Source organism: Delphinapterus leucas, chromosome 16 (genome assembly GCF_059928025.1).
Source record: "Delphinapterus leucas isolate spDelLeu-1000000601 "Yukka" chromosome 16, BTC_Dleu_Yukka2, whole genome shotgun sequence".
NCBI lineage: Eukaryota > Metazoa > Chordata > Mammalia > Artiodactyla > Monodontidae > Delphinapterus > Delphinapterus leucas.
In genome coordinates this window covers 45,975,659-45,990,426 of record NC_143144.1, presented here as the reverse complement: position 1 = coordinate 45,990,426, position 14,768 = coordinate 45,975,659, and the positions used below count along the sequence as shown (strand labels likewise).

Sequence of the window (14,768 nt, the reverse complement as noted above, 5' to 3'; positions counted from 1 at the left end):
CCCTAAAAAAAGACAATTACAAAGAAAACTGTACATTGGCATGCTCCCATGGTCAAGTTGCCAAGCACTCAAAATTAAAATAAAAATCTTGAAAACAGTCAAAGAAAAATGGCACATTACATACTGGAAACATAATTCAAATTTCCATTGTCTTCCCTTATCAGAAACACCAGAGGCCAGTGTTTAAAGTGATGGGAAGAATTAATTAAAACATACTTTGGGGCTTCCCTGGTGGCGCAGTGGTCGAGAGTCCGCCTGCCATGCCCCAGTCCAGGAAGATCTCACATGCCGCGGAGCGGCTAGGCCCGTGAGCCATGGCTGCTGAGCCTGCACGTCCAGAGCCTGTGCTCCACAACGGGATACATTCATAAATTTCTACAAGGATGACTTGGATAATGTAAATGAGTGAAGTGATGAGGGTAAAAATGGATATACATATATTGTCTGAGTGATAGAAGTTTGCTTAATGGGAAAACATTAATTCAACCATAGCTGATGCTGTCTTATTGGAAATCAGGACCAGGGTTATCATACATCTATTTCTTAAGAGAGAAGAGAAAACTAAATTTGAATGTGAAATTTCATGATTTTTAGATTTTGGCTCAGAAATTATTTAAAATAATTTGTGGCCAAACAAAATTTTGTGAGTTGAATGGAACTCCAGGTCACTAATTTGTGATTTCTGCTAACGAATAACGTAGCATCAGATGGAAAACAAACAAAACAAAAAATACCCTGGGGAAAAAAAAATACCCTGAGATTTTTAAGTAGAACAGACCAATCTACACCTTTTACTATTTACCATACAGTGTGAGACTAATTTTAAAGAAATTTTTAACTGTGGTTGCAAAAGCCAGAGGGGGCCACATTTTCAGGTTACATATATTTGTAATACATACAAGTTTGTTTTAACTCTAAGAAATAAGCAGGATAATATTATGATGCTATTGATTATAAGCAGAATTTCTAGAGATTTAACAATTTAAGAACATAAAAGTCATCAGATAGCTCTTTCTCAGAGATTTTATAAGAGAAGAAACTGGCATTGAGGTTTGCATTAACTCTCTATGATGATCAAAGATGGATTCTCTCTGTAAGGATGTGACTTGGTTAATGCTTTCTCTTCCAATATACCCTAACTTAAGTGCCATCATGATGTCTTATTCTTTTGCCTCATTGAATTAGAACCATGCCCAGAGAATTTCTTTCGTTATTCCATAGTAGCGCTAGCTTGCTAAAGTACATTTTTTTTTCTTCTTTTGCAATTTGGAAACTGCATGTGAATGATTGGTTTATTCAATCTGTAGGTAATAAAAGGTACATATTATATTTCATGCCAAGCCCAGAAATCTCTGAAAAGGGGAAGCATTCAGAAGGAACTACTGCATAGCTAACAAGGAATTTCAGCCTCACAAAACTTCTAAAAGATACATTCCAAGTAATACATTTCTGTCTCACACTATATCTAATCCTTGGGTAGGTTTGTTTTTTTTTTAATGCAATGTAATAAATATTCCCCTAAAATACATGGCCTGGTCATTCTATACTTTCTTGGAGTTTCATTTTTACAGCTTGAGGAGTAAAGATTAGGAAATGACCTTCATAAAATATAAGCTAGAAACATGACACACACATACAATTAATTATTTTAAAAATCTAAATAGTAAAGAAAATAAATGGTTTAGAAATATTCTGTATAGTCAGCTGCCTATTTCTGCTTAAAAAAAAATGTTTCTCTTGCCCTTTTCCCTTCTGCTGTTTCTTTGATCTTTTCCATTCGACTTCTGTGTAACCCCTCATACTTACTGTCCTTTTCTGTCACATTCTCATCATCTCCCCATCTCTTGGTTTCATTACCTCTGTCTATAAACATGTGGAGGCATACATTTTAGGGGAAAAACAAAAACAAAATCCCCCCAAATATTCCCTTGACTCTGCTATACCCATGGGCCTTTTGTTTTGTTTTTAAATTTTTTTTGAAAATTTTAACTCAAGTGCTGCAACTATTTTCTTAGAGCACAACAGAGGAAGAGTGGAGCACATATTACTCTGAAATCGAGTCCTGACTCTCGGCTTAGAGGTGGGTGTGTGTTACCAGGCAAGTCACGTCACCTATGAACCTGTGTTCGCTTCTATGTGTTAGAGATACTACTACTAACTAATTGATTTGTGAGAATAAGATGAGGAAATGCATTCACAATTCACTTAGTTCTCACAATCAATTTGTGAGGTAGATCTTATTGAGAGCTCTTAGTCTCTACAAGTTCAACGGGTTTTTTAAAATTGTTTAAAGCTTATATAAGAAATATATAATTTAAAAACAAAGATACAATGTTAACTTCACCACTTTTATGTTCCTAATATTAAACCCAAAGGAGAAGCATTAATTTAAAAAGTCACTTAAGTGATTTTAAAACTATGCTTTGGGGAGCCCTTGGTGTTCTGAGAAGCTGCCTCCGGGAAAAGAGGAAGGGAAAGATGGCAGGCAGGACTTCCAGCTCTAGCTTCAAGAAAACAATTCTTATTTTATTTGTGTTACATATACTATATCATTGGGAAAAATAATTTCACAGCCTAAGGCACAATGCAGAAGCCCCACTGTCTAATCCAGAAAAACCAAAAACTGAAAAACCTGTTGCTAGAGGCTTTGTCCTCTTCTCTACCTCAGGTTTCATTGGTGGAGAAGGGGCAGTGGTGGTATTAATTTGCAAGTTCCATAAAGCATACGCATCACATTGGTAATATCATATCCAATGATTTACTTAGAATGCTTAGGAGTCCACTAACATAATGGAAATTTAATAAAAATGACATATTATACCTATGAATACATTTTAAACTTTTACCTACAAAACTCACCAAAAACTAGCTTTTATAAGTATAGCACAAATATTTTTTAAAATGTAATTTTGAGATAGTTATTAATAATAGTATAATTACTAATGTGGTTCCAGGAGCTGAGCAATAGAGAAATATAATAAATATCAGCTTAAGTAAATATTAATTTTATTCCTTATGGTGAACTCACATTGCAAGTAGATAGTTACATACCGGATCATCTGGATTATATTGAATAACATATTCTATCTGTCCATTTGGGCCATCATCTATGTCTGTAGCTCCATTGTCTCCTGAAAATCCTGTAAATACTGTAGTGCCAACTGGAGTGAGCTGAAAAAAAAACAAAAGAAAAACTGTCAATTTTCATTTGATCAACAGCACACCAGAAGTGTTCTGGCACAAAAACCAGACATTTGTTACACAAAGGAAAAAAGCAGGCAGTTGCCCACAACCAGAGATCTGAAGTATTTCAAAAGAACACTTGCAAACACATGAGTTCCTATAAAGTCTGAAATTTCCAACGCCATGGTCCTTGCTTTGGATAAAGAAATAGAAGGCCCTGATTCAGTGTGAAACGCATTTGGACCAATTTATGATCATTAGCATCTTAGCTCCTATGGAGAAATGCATCTGCTGTTCCTCCTTAAAAAAACCTTGATGCATTAAGTTATCTACAAACTAGGATTTAAACTGTAAGAAGGAATTAGTTACTTTATTTTAAAATCAAAAACCATTTCAGAGAGATCAATGAAATCCAGTTGGTAATTACATGCAAGTGGCAAATTTAAGGGAGAGAGTTGGAGACAATGGATTCCCTGTCTATCAGAGGAAAGAGAAAGCTGGGATTTTCTTTAGTGCTTGTAGTATCGGTTAAGTAGAAAGCCACTGTGTGACAGAATTGAAGAAATGGTAATATCTTTTCATTTTAGATTAAAACAACAACAAAACATAAAATGGCATATAAGACCATGATTTCACATTTGGCCTGAGCATCTAGCTTTATTTCTTATTGATCTCCAACAGAGAATCACTGTTGTTTTCTCTTACTTGTAGGTCTTTGTATTCCTACATCCAGAGCCCTGTCTTCAAGCTTTAGCTGGGATCCTTCTCATTAGTTACATTTCAACTTAATTAAGTATTGCCTTCTTCTAAACCATTCCTGACAGAATTTCCCTACCCCACGTCAGAACATGGCACCCTTTTCGTTACTCTTATATTTTATACTTTACTTCTCTAATCATCACACTGTCACAATGAATAAATGAATTTAGTCAATAAACATAAGCTTTGTGCCTCTAAAGAACACAGACTTTTAAATTTTATTCTGAGATATGTTTTGTTAGGTTTTAAATGGGATTCCTTAATGGAGAAATAGTTTCAGAGAGAAAAAGAAGGAGTTATCTCATTTACTTCTATTTTCAGGGGCTACAGACCCAGATATCTACAGGGATATCAGGCAATGTAAAAGAGTGAAGCTAGTCTCATGGGAATGGTGGCAACTGGGGAACACTTCCCCCTCTAAAATGATAGCTGCTACTCAGCCTCAGCAAATTCTTGCCATAATGAAATATGGAGTCAATGTTACTACATCTTCTAATTTTATAAGAAATCTCTTGGTTCTAAAGTCAGCAACAGATTTTAGAGAATTAAACTGTGAATTTAATGCCCCCCCCATACATCCTTTGGCACAGCAAACACAGGAGTTTGCAACCTCTGATTTAGAAAAATAATACAATTATGATTAAAGAAGTGATTTTAAAACTGTGCTTTGGGGAGCCCATGCTTTGGGGAACTGTGAGTACAAAGTAGCGTATTTATAAAGTCAGCTCTCCTGGCAGGCAGCTCTTAAAGGCAAACTTTGACTTTCTGCAGCTCAAAGAGAACTGAGGATAAAGTGAGAGGAGATAGTTTTAATAGCACATATATGAACACGGGCACACCTTTGGAAATGTTAGTTAACAAAAAGGCTTCCAAGCCAACATTTTAATATTTTTTTAATGTAATCCCTGTCCCCAAAGACATCATTCTCTCTTATAAAAATTCACCCACTCCTATGTAGTTGTGCCTTGGTTTTTAAATTATGAAAATTTAAAATTGAATGGCAACAAGTTGTTTCCAGATATCTAATAAAACAGAGTATTTAAAGATCTTTGTTGCCAAAGTAAATAACTGTGCCACAGAGTTGAATTAAAAAATTAAAACCAAGCAAAAGACAAAAGGAAACAAACCAAAAAACTTGAACAATAGGTATCTGAAATTTTTGAAAATAGACTTCTGCCCCTACTTTAAAAATGTGGTATTTAGCTGTTGACAGCAAAGGATTCAAGTAGTATATCAAGTTATTAGTTCAGCATTTTATAGTGAGTTTTGCTCCCTTCCATATGTACAAATGTTGTACATTTAGGCCAAACATCTTAGCACAGATTGTTCATTTTCACTACTGGAATAAGCAAACATCTACACACAGACATACACATGTAAAATGCAACGTTAAAATGGATCCATAATTGAGCTACACACATTTATTCATTATCTACCACGCAATGGTGGGCCTGTTCAGATATAGGCTAGCGTTTGGAAACTTTGAAGCTAATATAAGAGAAATGGCTAAGAAAAGAGGGTTAAGGCATTTTGGTTTAATATGGAAGGTCTGGCAAGAGTAAAATGGGTGCAATGAAATGGCCTATACCAGATGCAAACAAGCAAAAAAGACAGCATGCAAAATGGCTTTAACAAATAGATTTCAGCAACTTATTTCACTCATTTCCTTTATATATATATTTATATATACCCAACAAAATATGTACATATCTATGTACACAACAAAAATATGTACATATCTATATACACATACACATATCACATATATAAATACACACATATCACTGTTACTTATTACAGAGACATGGCACTCTAGTGCTTTCTGAGTGGAGGTTGAAAATCTTCACAGGACAGTCAGGTTGTTTGTTCTACCTGTGTTGCACTATACATTATTATTTACAATTTTCAGGGCACATCTGCCATACAGATGGTCATGTTCTGTGCCCTTTAACATTTCAATGAGTCTCAGAAATATAAATTTGGTTTTCTGAAGGGCATTCTATTCATGGGATGATTATAAGCTTGGGCACCTGCCTGAGGGTGTCACTTACTTACTTAGTTCATGTCTTTTTCCACAAATGATTTTATACAACTACTGGGAAAATACAGAAAAATGCATAAATGCACACATAAGTTAAAGAAAATAAAGCCAGAAAATTCAATATTTCAAGAAGATGCATAAGAGAAATTTGAATGTAAAAGGTGAGCAGTTCTCAGTTAATTGATTATCCTGTGAGCCACAGCTGCTTGAGCCAACCTAAAAAAAGAGAAAATTTTCCTGACTAATCTTACTTGCAATATTTCCCCACAGAAGTATTGTATTCACAGTTTCATATAAATATAGTTGATTCTCATCATCCATGGTAATTCTGTACTATAAAGACACCATGAACACTGAATTAACAAATACTGAACCAATGCTCCTAGGGGGAATTCAAGGTTATTACATTGCTGAGGGGAATACAGGATTAAGTTCCTGCAAGCCTCTGGTTACAACATTTTCATCAACAAATCAATACATAACCTTGTTTTATGGTTGTTTCTGTTTAAAAACACTTTATTTAATATGTTTGGTCTATTCTACTGTAGATGCTCTATATTGCACTTTTCATTTTATTGACTGAATTATTCAGCTCCAGAATTTGTTTGGTTCTTTTTTTAATGATTTCTGTTTGTTAAATTTCTCATTTTGTTCATGTCTTGTTTTCCTAATTTCACTGAATTGCCTTTCTGTGCTTTCTTGTAGCTCATTTAGTTTTCTCAGAACAGTTATTTTGAAATCTTTATCAGGTATATTACCAAGTTCCATGTTTTGGAGTTCGATTACTGTAGGATAATTGTTATCTTTTGGCGATGACATGTTTCTTTGATTCTTTGTGTTTCTTGGAGATTTGCATTGGCTGCTTTCGCATTTGATGTAGCAGATACCTCCTCAAATCTTTTGTAATTGTCATTGAGTTGCAGATATTTTTCTTGGTCCCGCTTACATCTGGGGTTTTCTTCAACCTTGTATGAATACACCTGCCCCGCACATGTTGCTCCAACAGAGGGCTGGAATCTCTCCTCGAGAGGAATGGACTTTTACCAAGTTTCTTTCATCCACAGGTGTCTGCCCAAGTCAATATTACCCAGGTTTCCCCAGACCATGACCCAGAGGAGTTGGGGCCATTTCACTGCTCAGCCAGTTCAATGGCTTCTGCTAGTTCAAATTCCAAACCAAGGTCTCTCTGCCTATTACCCAATGCACAGGTGGGCAGAATTACTTCCAGGTCTCTTTGCATATGGTGTTGGATCCCACAACTACAGCAGAGGTACTTTTGTTCATAGATAGATGCTAATTTTTATTTGTTCAAAGCGGGGACTTAAAGAAGGGACATCTTACACTACCATAATGTTGATGTCACTCTAGGGCAACTTTATATTCAGCAAAGAAATGGTATGTTGTTCATTTTGAAGAAAATATTGAGAAGGATGAATCTTGGAAAGCACTCCATAAATCATAATATTGTGTTAAATGTACATATTTAGTGATAGGGTAATGCCACTGGCATCAATGTCCTTGTATTCTTGGTAACAATAATCTCCTGACATTTATATCTATTATATATTTCTTGGAGTCTCATGTAATATATTTACATGAAAATTGACATTTTAGTAGAAATAAAATGCTAAAATATATAATTTCTGAATATCTAAAATAGTTTTTATACATATTTTAAACCAATGCCTTCCAATAGACTTCAATGGCTTTAATGATTAAAGAGAAAATGTACAAGAGTCCAGAAGAAAAAAATATTTTTTATAATAAACACAACTAAAATAACACCACTTGAACTAGGAAATAATTGATACAAATGATGATATTATCCATTTTGAAAACCTTCTCAAGAAAAAGGCACCCCAAAGGAATAATTTAAAATGCAATTGGTGTGATATTACTTTCTTACATACTTCATCAAGAATCCAAGTGTTTAGTTTTCCCCTCCCCTCTAAAAAGGATAGAACTTCTGAAGGGTCATGGACATTAAATAAGCTGAACTAGAATTCACTATATGATGATTTACATATAATAATCATTTAATGACAGAATACCAACAATGGTAGTGGGTGCTCTATATCTACTCATAGACATTATCAAAACAGAAACATTATCTTTGGTGGAGCAAGATTATGTATAAGTCTATATTGGACTAATACATGTTTATTTTTCAGTTACAAATATTGTAATCTGACTTACTGTGTACTAGACAGCCATTTTGCACCAATTATTCTCTTAAGAACAAACACAAATGATTTTCTCCTATATTTTTGTAGCATGAATCCATCCTCCTTGTAATTGTTAATTTTATGCATCAACTTGACTGGGCCATGAGGTGCCCAGATATTTGGTTAAATATTATTCTAGGTGTGTCTGTGAGGGTATTTCTGGATGATATTAACATTTGAATTGGTAGACTGAGTAAAGCAGATTGCCCTCCCAAACATGGGTGGGCCTCATCTAATCCATTGAAGACCTGAATAGGACAAACAGCTAGTAAGGAAGAATTCACTCTCTGTTCCTGACTGTCTTCAAGTTAGGACATCTGCCTTCTCTTGCCTTCAGACTTGGACTCAGATTGGAATTTAGACAATCAATTCTCCTGTTTCTCAGACTTTGGTCTTGTACTAGAACTATACCAGCTGGGTCTTCAGCTTGACAACTGCTAATCTTAGAACCACTCAGCCTCCATAATCTTGTGAGCCAATTCCTTATAATCAATCTCCCTTGCTATATCCCTAAATCAATCAGCCTATCTATCATCTATGTATCTCTCAGTTCTGTTGACTAATACACTCCTGATCCAGTTTCTCAACAGTGAACAAATAAAATTGAGTATTTGATTTTGCACAGGTAAAGATTCATCTCCCATTTTCTAACTCATCAAGGTCTATATGGCTACTGTGTAGCACTTTATGGAACAATTGCTGATTTAACTGCAACAGGGGCCATAATATCTTTTGGCACTTTGATCATACTCCATGATCCTTTGAAGATTATCTACAGTGATTCCATAGTCATCTATACAAGACACTGTAAATTCCTGAACTCTAACTTATGCTGTCCTGGAATATACACCTATTTTAAAATGATTAGGTCTTCTTCTGCCCCTGCACTTATTTTCAGGCTCTTCTCAATTATACTGCATGATCTAAAGATCATCTTCCATAAAAATAATCTTTCCAAATTAGAAGTCACTCATGCTTTGGCTATAATTCAGCCTTTAACCTCCTTCTCTGAAAAAGTAATTTTATGAATCTCTCTTGCATGTCATCCCTGCCTTACAAATATGCTTTAGAAATAGTAATATATTTAAAAACCAATGGGGTCCAACAAATGAAATGGAGTGATGAATTTGTAAACAGGTGCATATTACTGAGAACTTCAGCTTTTTCTCACAATTGCAACATTACATTATCTCTGAATCTGTGATTATTGATTGAGAGTTTATTATGGGCCAAATCACTGTTTCTATGACCATTATGTTGGTTTTATATTAACTCATTAATATAACATTTGTTTTATTCAAACATTCAGCCAAATCAAATGTCTATTTGAAGTTTATCTTAAAACTTATAGAATCAGTACCAAATAGTACACATTCTTGAATTCACATTCAGTGGGTATTATCTTGCAGTGATTTATTGAAATCAAAAAGAAAAATATAATAAAGGAATTACATATGTTCTTCATTTTCCCTTTAACATAATATAGCTTTTGCACCTGTGTATAAAATCTTGACTCTGTTTTATTCATGAAAGCTAGATAATATTGAAAATCATTTCCTCTGAATAAATGTTTAAAAATAAATTCATGTAGATAATCAAGACAATATGGTACTGGCACAAAAACAGAAATATAGATCAATGTAACAGGATAGAAAGCCCAGAGATAAACCCAGGAACCTATGGTCAACTAATCTATGACAAAGGAGGCAAGGATATACAATGGAGAAAAGACAGCCTCTTCAATAAGTGGTGTTGGGAAAACTGGACAGCTACATGTAAAAGAATGAAATTAGAACACTCCCTAACACCATACTCAAAAATAAACTCAAAATGGGTTAAAGACAAATGTAAGACCAGACACTATAAAACTCTTAGAGGAAAACACAGGAAGAACACTCTTTGACATAAATCACAGCAAGATCTTTTTTGACCCACCTCCTAGAGTAATGGAAATAAAAACAAAAATAAACAAATAGAACCTAGTGAAACTTAAAAGCTTTTGCACAGGAAAGGAAACCATAAACAAGACAAAAAGACAACCCTGAGAATGGGAGAAAATATTTGCAAATGAATCAACAGACAAAAGATTAATCTCCAAGATATATAAACAGCTCATGCAGCTCAGTATCAAAAAAACAAACAACCCAAACAAAAACTGGGCAGAACGCATAGCACAGGGAGATCAGCTCGGTGCTTTGTGACCACCTAGAGGGATGGGATAGGGAGGGTGGGAGGGAGGGAGATGCAAGAGGGAAGAGATATGGGGCTATATGTATATGTATAACTGATTCACTTTGTTATAAAGCAGAAACTGACACACCACTGTAAAGCAATTATACTCTAATAAAGATGTTAAAAAAAAAAAAAACTGGGCAGAAGACCTAAATAAACATTTCTCCATGGAAGACGTACAGATGGCCAAGAGGCACATGGAAAGCTGCTCAACATCACTAATTATTAGAGAAATGCAAATCAAAACTACAGTGAGGTATCACTTCACACCAGTTAGAATGGGCATCATCAGAAAATCTACAAACAATAAATGCTGGAGAAAGTGTGGAGAGAAGGGAACCCTCCTGTACTGTTGGTGAGAAGGTAAATTGATACAGCCACTATGGAGAACAGTATGGAGGTTCCTTAAAAAACTAAAAGTAGAAATACCATATAACCCAGCAATCCCACTACTGGGCATATACCCAGAGAAAACCATAATTCAAAAAGACACATGCACCCCAATGTTCATTGCAGCACCATTTACAATAGCTAGGTCATGGAAGCAACCTAAATGCCCACTGACAGATGAATGGATAAGGAAGATGTGGCACATATATACAATGGAATATTACTCAGCCATAAAAAGGAACAAAATTGGGTTATTTGTAGAAAAGTGGATGGACCTAGAGACTGTCATACAGAGTCAAGTAAGCCAGAAAGAGAAAAACAAATATCGTATATTAATGCATATATGTGGAATCTAGAAAAATGGTACAGATGAACTGGTTTACAAGGCAGAAATAGAGACACACATGTAGAGAACAAACGTATGGACACCAAGGAGGGAAAGCAGCGGGTGGGGGGTGCGATGAACTGGGAGATTGGGATTGACATATATACACTAATATGTAAAAAATAGATAACTTGTAAGAGCCTGCTGTATAGCACAGGGAACTCCACTTCGCTGTACAGTAGAAACTAACACAACATTGTAAAACAAGTATATTAAAAATTTGTTTTTTTAATTTTAAAAATATTCATGTAGATAAGTATCTTTAAGATAAGAGTAAGGATTATTATTAGAGAGAGTGATAAGTAGCTCTAGTCATCTTTACTAAAACCTGAAGAGCAATTACACTTAAATTGAATTAAGCTTAAATTGAATATATATGTGTGCATATGTACTGATATATACATACAGAGAGAATATATATATGAAAGAACTTATTAAATTGAAAGTTGTTAAACAGTTGAATACATGAATATTTTAAAACAGGTGAAAGATTGATTCCCATTTACATGCTTAAAGTAAAAAATGTATTTTTATGTGCTTTTTCTCTCCCCTTAATATCCTCCTTTTTTCTCTGTTACCCGTCTCCTGCCTCCCAGAATGTGCCTAATTCCTTGGAGGAGGAAAATAGAGACAAGTAAAAGGAACAAGGGCTTAGTCTTTCGTTCTTCAGAAGCTTTTGTGTGCTGTAGATTAAATGCTAGTACTCTCTATTTAAAGAAACTCTGTGAATGGGAAGGGTTCTAAAGGTCCATGATTTTTATTCCTTGAGTAGTTAAAGATATTTATCAAGTTTCCAATACCATGGACCATATTTCTTAAAAAAATGATTTTTTTACTTATATAAAAAATCACCTTATTATGAAATATTAAAAAAAAATTTTAAATGAACAAACCAAACAAGAACAAACACATAGATACAGAGAAGAGAGTCATGATTACCAAAGGAAAAAGGGGATAGAGAAAGGGCAAAATTGGTAAAGGGGGTCAATAGTATGGTGATGGATGGAAACTAAACTCTAGGTGGTGAGCACACTATAGTGTATACAGAAGTCAAAATATAACATTGTACACATGAAATATATAATGTTATAAACCAAAAATGAAAAGATTATAAACTACTAATATAGTCGACTCCTTGAGGCCAAGGACGATGTCTTCATAGAATATGAATTCAATAAATGTTTGTAACTAATGCATTGTGGAAAAAAAGAAAGACATTATACGGGTAACTGATGGAGCTGGAATGGTAACTATGGATCAGAATTAGTAATGTATCAGTGTTCATTTCCTGATTTCTGATGGCTGTACTCTTATGTGGGAAAATATCCTTATGTGTCGGAAATACACACTAAAGTATTTGGGGGTAAGAAGGACTCTTTTCAGTAACACTAAATGGTTTGGAGAAAAAGCCTGTATTATTCTTATAATGTTTCTGTAAGTTTGAAACTATTTATACATTAAAATAAAACAAACCTTTCCTTGTTAAAAAAATCACCTTATTATATCTAGAAATTATAAACAAAACAGATATAAAATGTGTAGAAAATATTCTTAACTATATATGGAATCTCTCTGTTATGCTTCATCATGGAGACCATCTGTGCATTTAGATCTACCAGAATGGCTCTGAGAAGAACAGGTGTTCAAAAATACATATATTAGGGCTTCCCTGGTGGCGCAGTGGTTGAGAGTCCGCCAGCCGATGCAGGGGACAGAGGTTCGTGCCCCGGTCCAGGAAGATCCCACATGCCGCGGAGCCTGTGCTCCGCAACGGGAGAGGCCACAACAGTGCGAGGCCTGCGTACCGCAAAACAAAACAAAACAAAAATACATATATTAAATGGAAACAGATGATATAGTCACAATGAAATGTGAAAGAATAGCACAGAACTAAAAATTTGATCAGGAAAGTGAAAGCTCAAATTGAATAGATTCAGACATTTCACCATTGTGAGAAAAAGCTGAAGTTCTCAACAGTGTTCCACTAATTACTGCCTGTTTACAAATTTATTTTTGCATTTCATTTTGAAGACCCCCTTGGTTTTAAAAAATAGTTATAGAAATATAACTATTTCTAAAAAGCATATTTCCAAGGCAGAGTTGACTTGTAAGATGGCCAGAACCTATACTATTTTAAAAGCATTATCTCTTATAATCCTCAATACATTTTAACATTATTTTTTGTTATTATATTTATTTTACAGTTAAGGAATCCAAGGCTGAGAGCTTCTGCCTGATGTCATACTTCTAATATTTGGTAGATAAGGACTGCAATACAGATTATCTGGCTTCAAAGTGTTAATTCTCAAGCACTATGAAATATATTATTTCAAAAATTTTGCAATTTGCTATTAAGAAACTTTTGACAAGAAAAGAAAATGAAAGAGGAAATAAATATAATTTGACACATAACAGAGCCAAGATATATAGTAATCCGAAATGATACAATTTGGATGATGTATTACATCAAAGATAATTTATGTTTGGCCCTAAGGAAAAATACTTTGGATATATTTTACAGAAAGACAAAGAAATCCAATTTAGCTTGTGCCTGTGTTTCCGAAAACGTGTATTAAATAATTACTGCTATTGAAAACCGGTTGGTTCTCAGCAAGTAAATTATTTCATGAATCCCCAAATTCACCATTTCAGCATGCTAACCTTTTCGTTAGTAATCAAAACTTTATTGCTAGTGTATTGCATAATGTCTGAAAAAGCACTCAGTAAATGCTCAAGGGGCAAAGAGAAGAAGGAAGAAAATATATCCAACCACAGTAATATGCATTTTCATCAATGGTTTTCAACAAATCAGTTTCATAAATCACTAATAAAAATGTTAGGTGAAGGTTTGATGAGGAACAGGATATTTACAAAGTCTTAAAGTCATTTTCCACAAAAGTTTTAATTAATTATTAAGTACACAAAAATGAATAAATATAGTAGAAAAACCTGGCGAACACTGTCTTTCCACATGATAAAAGCTATCACTACCAGAAATGGGACACACTGATATTGTGAGTCTCTTTTGTTACATACTATGAAGAACATGCTATCACTTTTGCTGTATTTCTGAACAAAATCTATAATCATGAGGAAATATCAGGTAATTCTAAATTGAGAAATATTCTATAAACTGTCCCACTCCTGGAAATTATTAAGGTCATTAAAGTCAAGGAACTATTAAGGAACTAAGATTGAGACTAGAAAGCCATGGCAACTAAATGCAATGTGTGACCTTAGGTTGAATCTCTGACCTATAAAGGACTTTATTGGAAAAAAAATCAGCAAAATCTGGCATCTGTAGATTACATACTAATATTGCATTAATGTAATTTCCTGATTTTGATGGTTATATTGTAGTTATATAGATGAGTATCTGTGTTTTTAGGAAATACACAATGAAATGTTAAGGATTTAAGGGGTTTCATATGTGCAACTTACTCTTCATTGGTATAGAAAAATAGTTGGGACTTCCCTGGTGGCGCAGTGGTTAAGAATTCTCCTGCCAATGCAGGGGACACTGGTTCGATCCCACATGCTGCGAAGCAACTAA

The 14,768-nt window shown here is 34.4% G+C and overlaps 1 protein-coding gene across 1 annotated transcript in view; it reads right to left on the bottom strand.

Moving 5' to 3' along the window:
- PCDH15 (protocadherin related 15) overlaps nt 1-3,368 on the bottom strand; it is a 416,523-nt gene extending 413,155 nt beyond the window's left edge. Inside the window, exons 1-2 of the mRNA XM_089897353.1 lie at nt 3,287-3,368; nt 3,052-3,194 (exon numbers count right to left, since the gene is read on the bottom strand). Of these exons, the coding sequence (XP_089753479.1) occupies nt 3,052-3,194; nt 3,287-3,368 (225 nt within the window). The remainder of the gene's footprint in view (nt 1-3,051; nt 3,195-3,286) is intronic.
- Between the last annotated feature and the right edge of the window lie 11,400 nt (nt 3,369-14,768).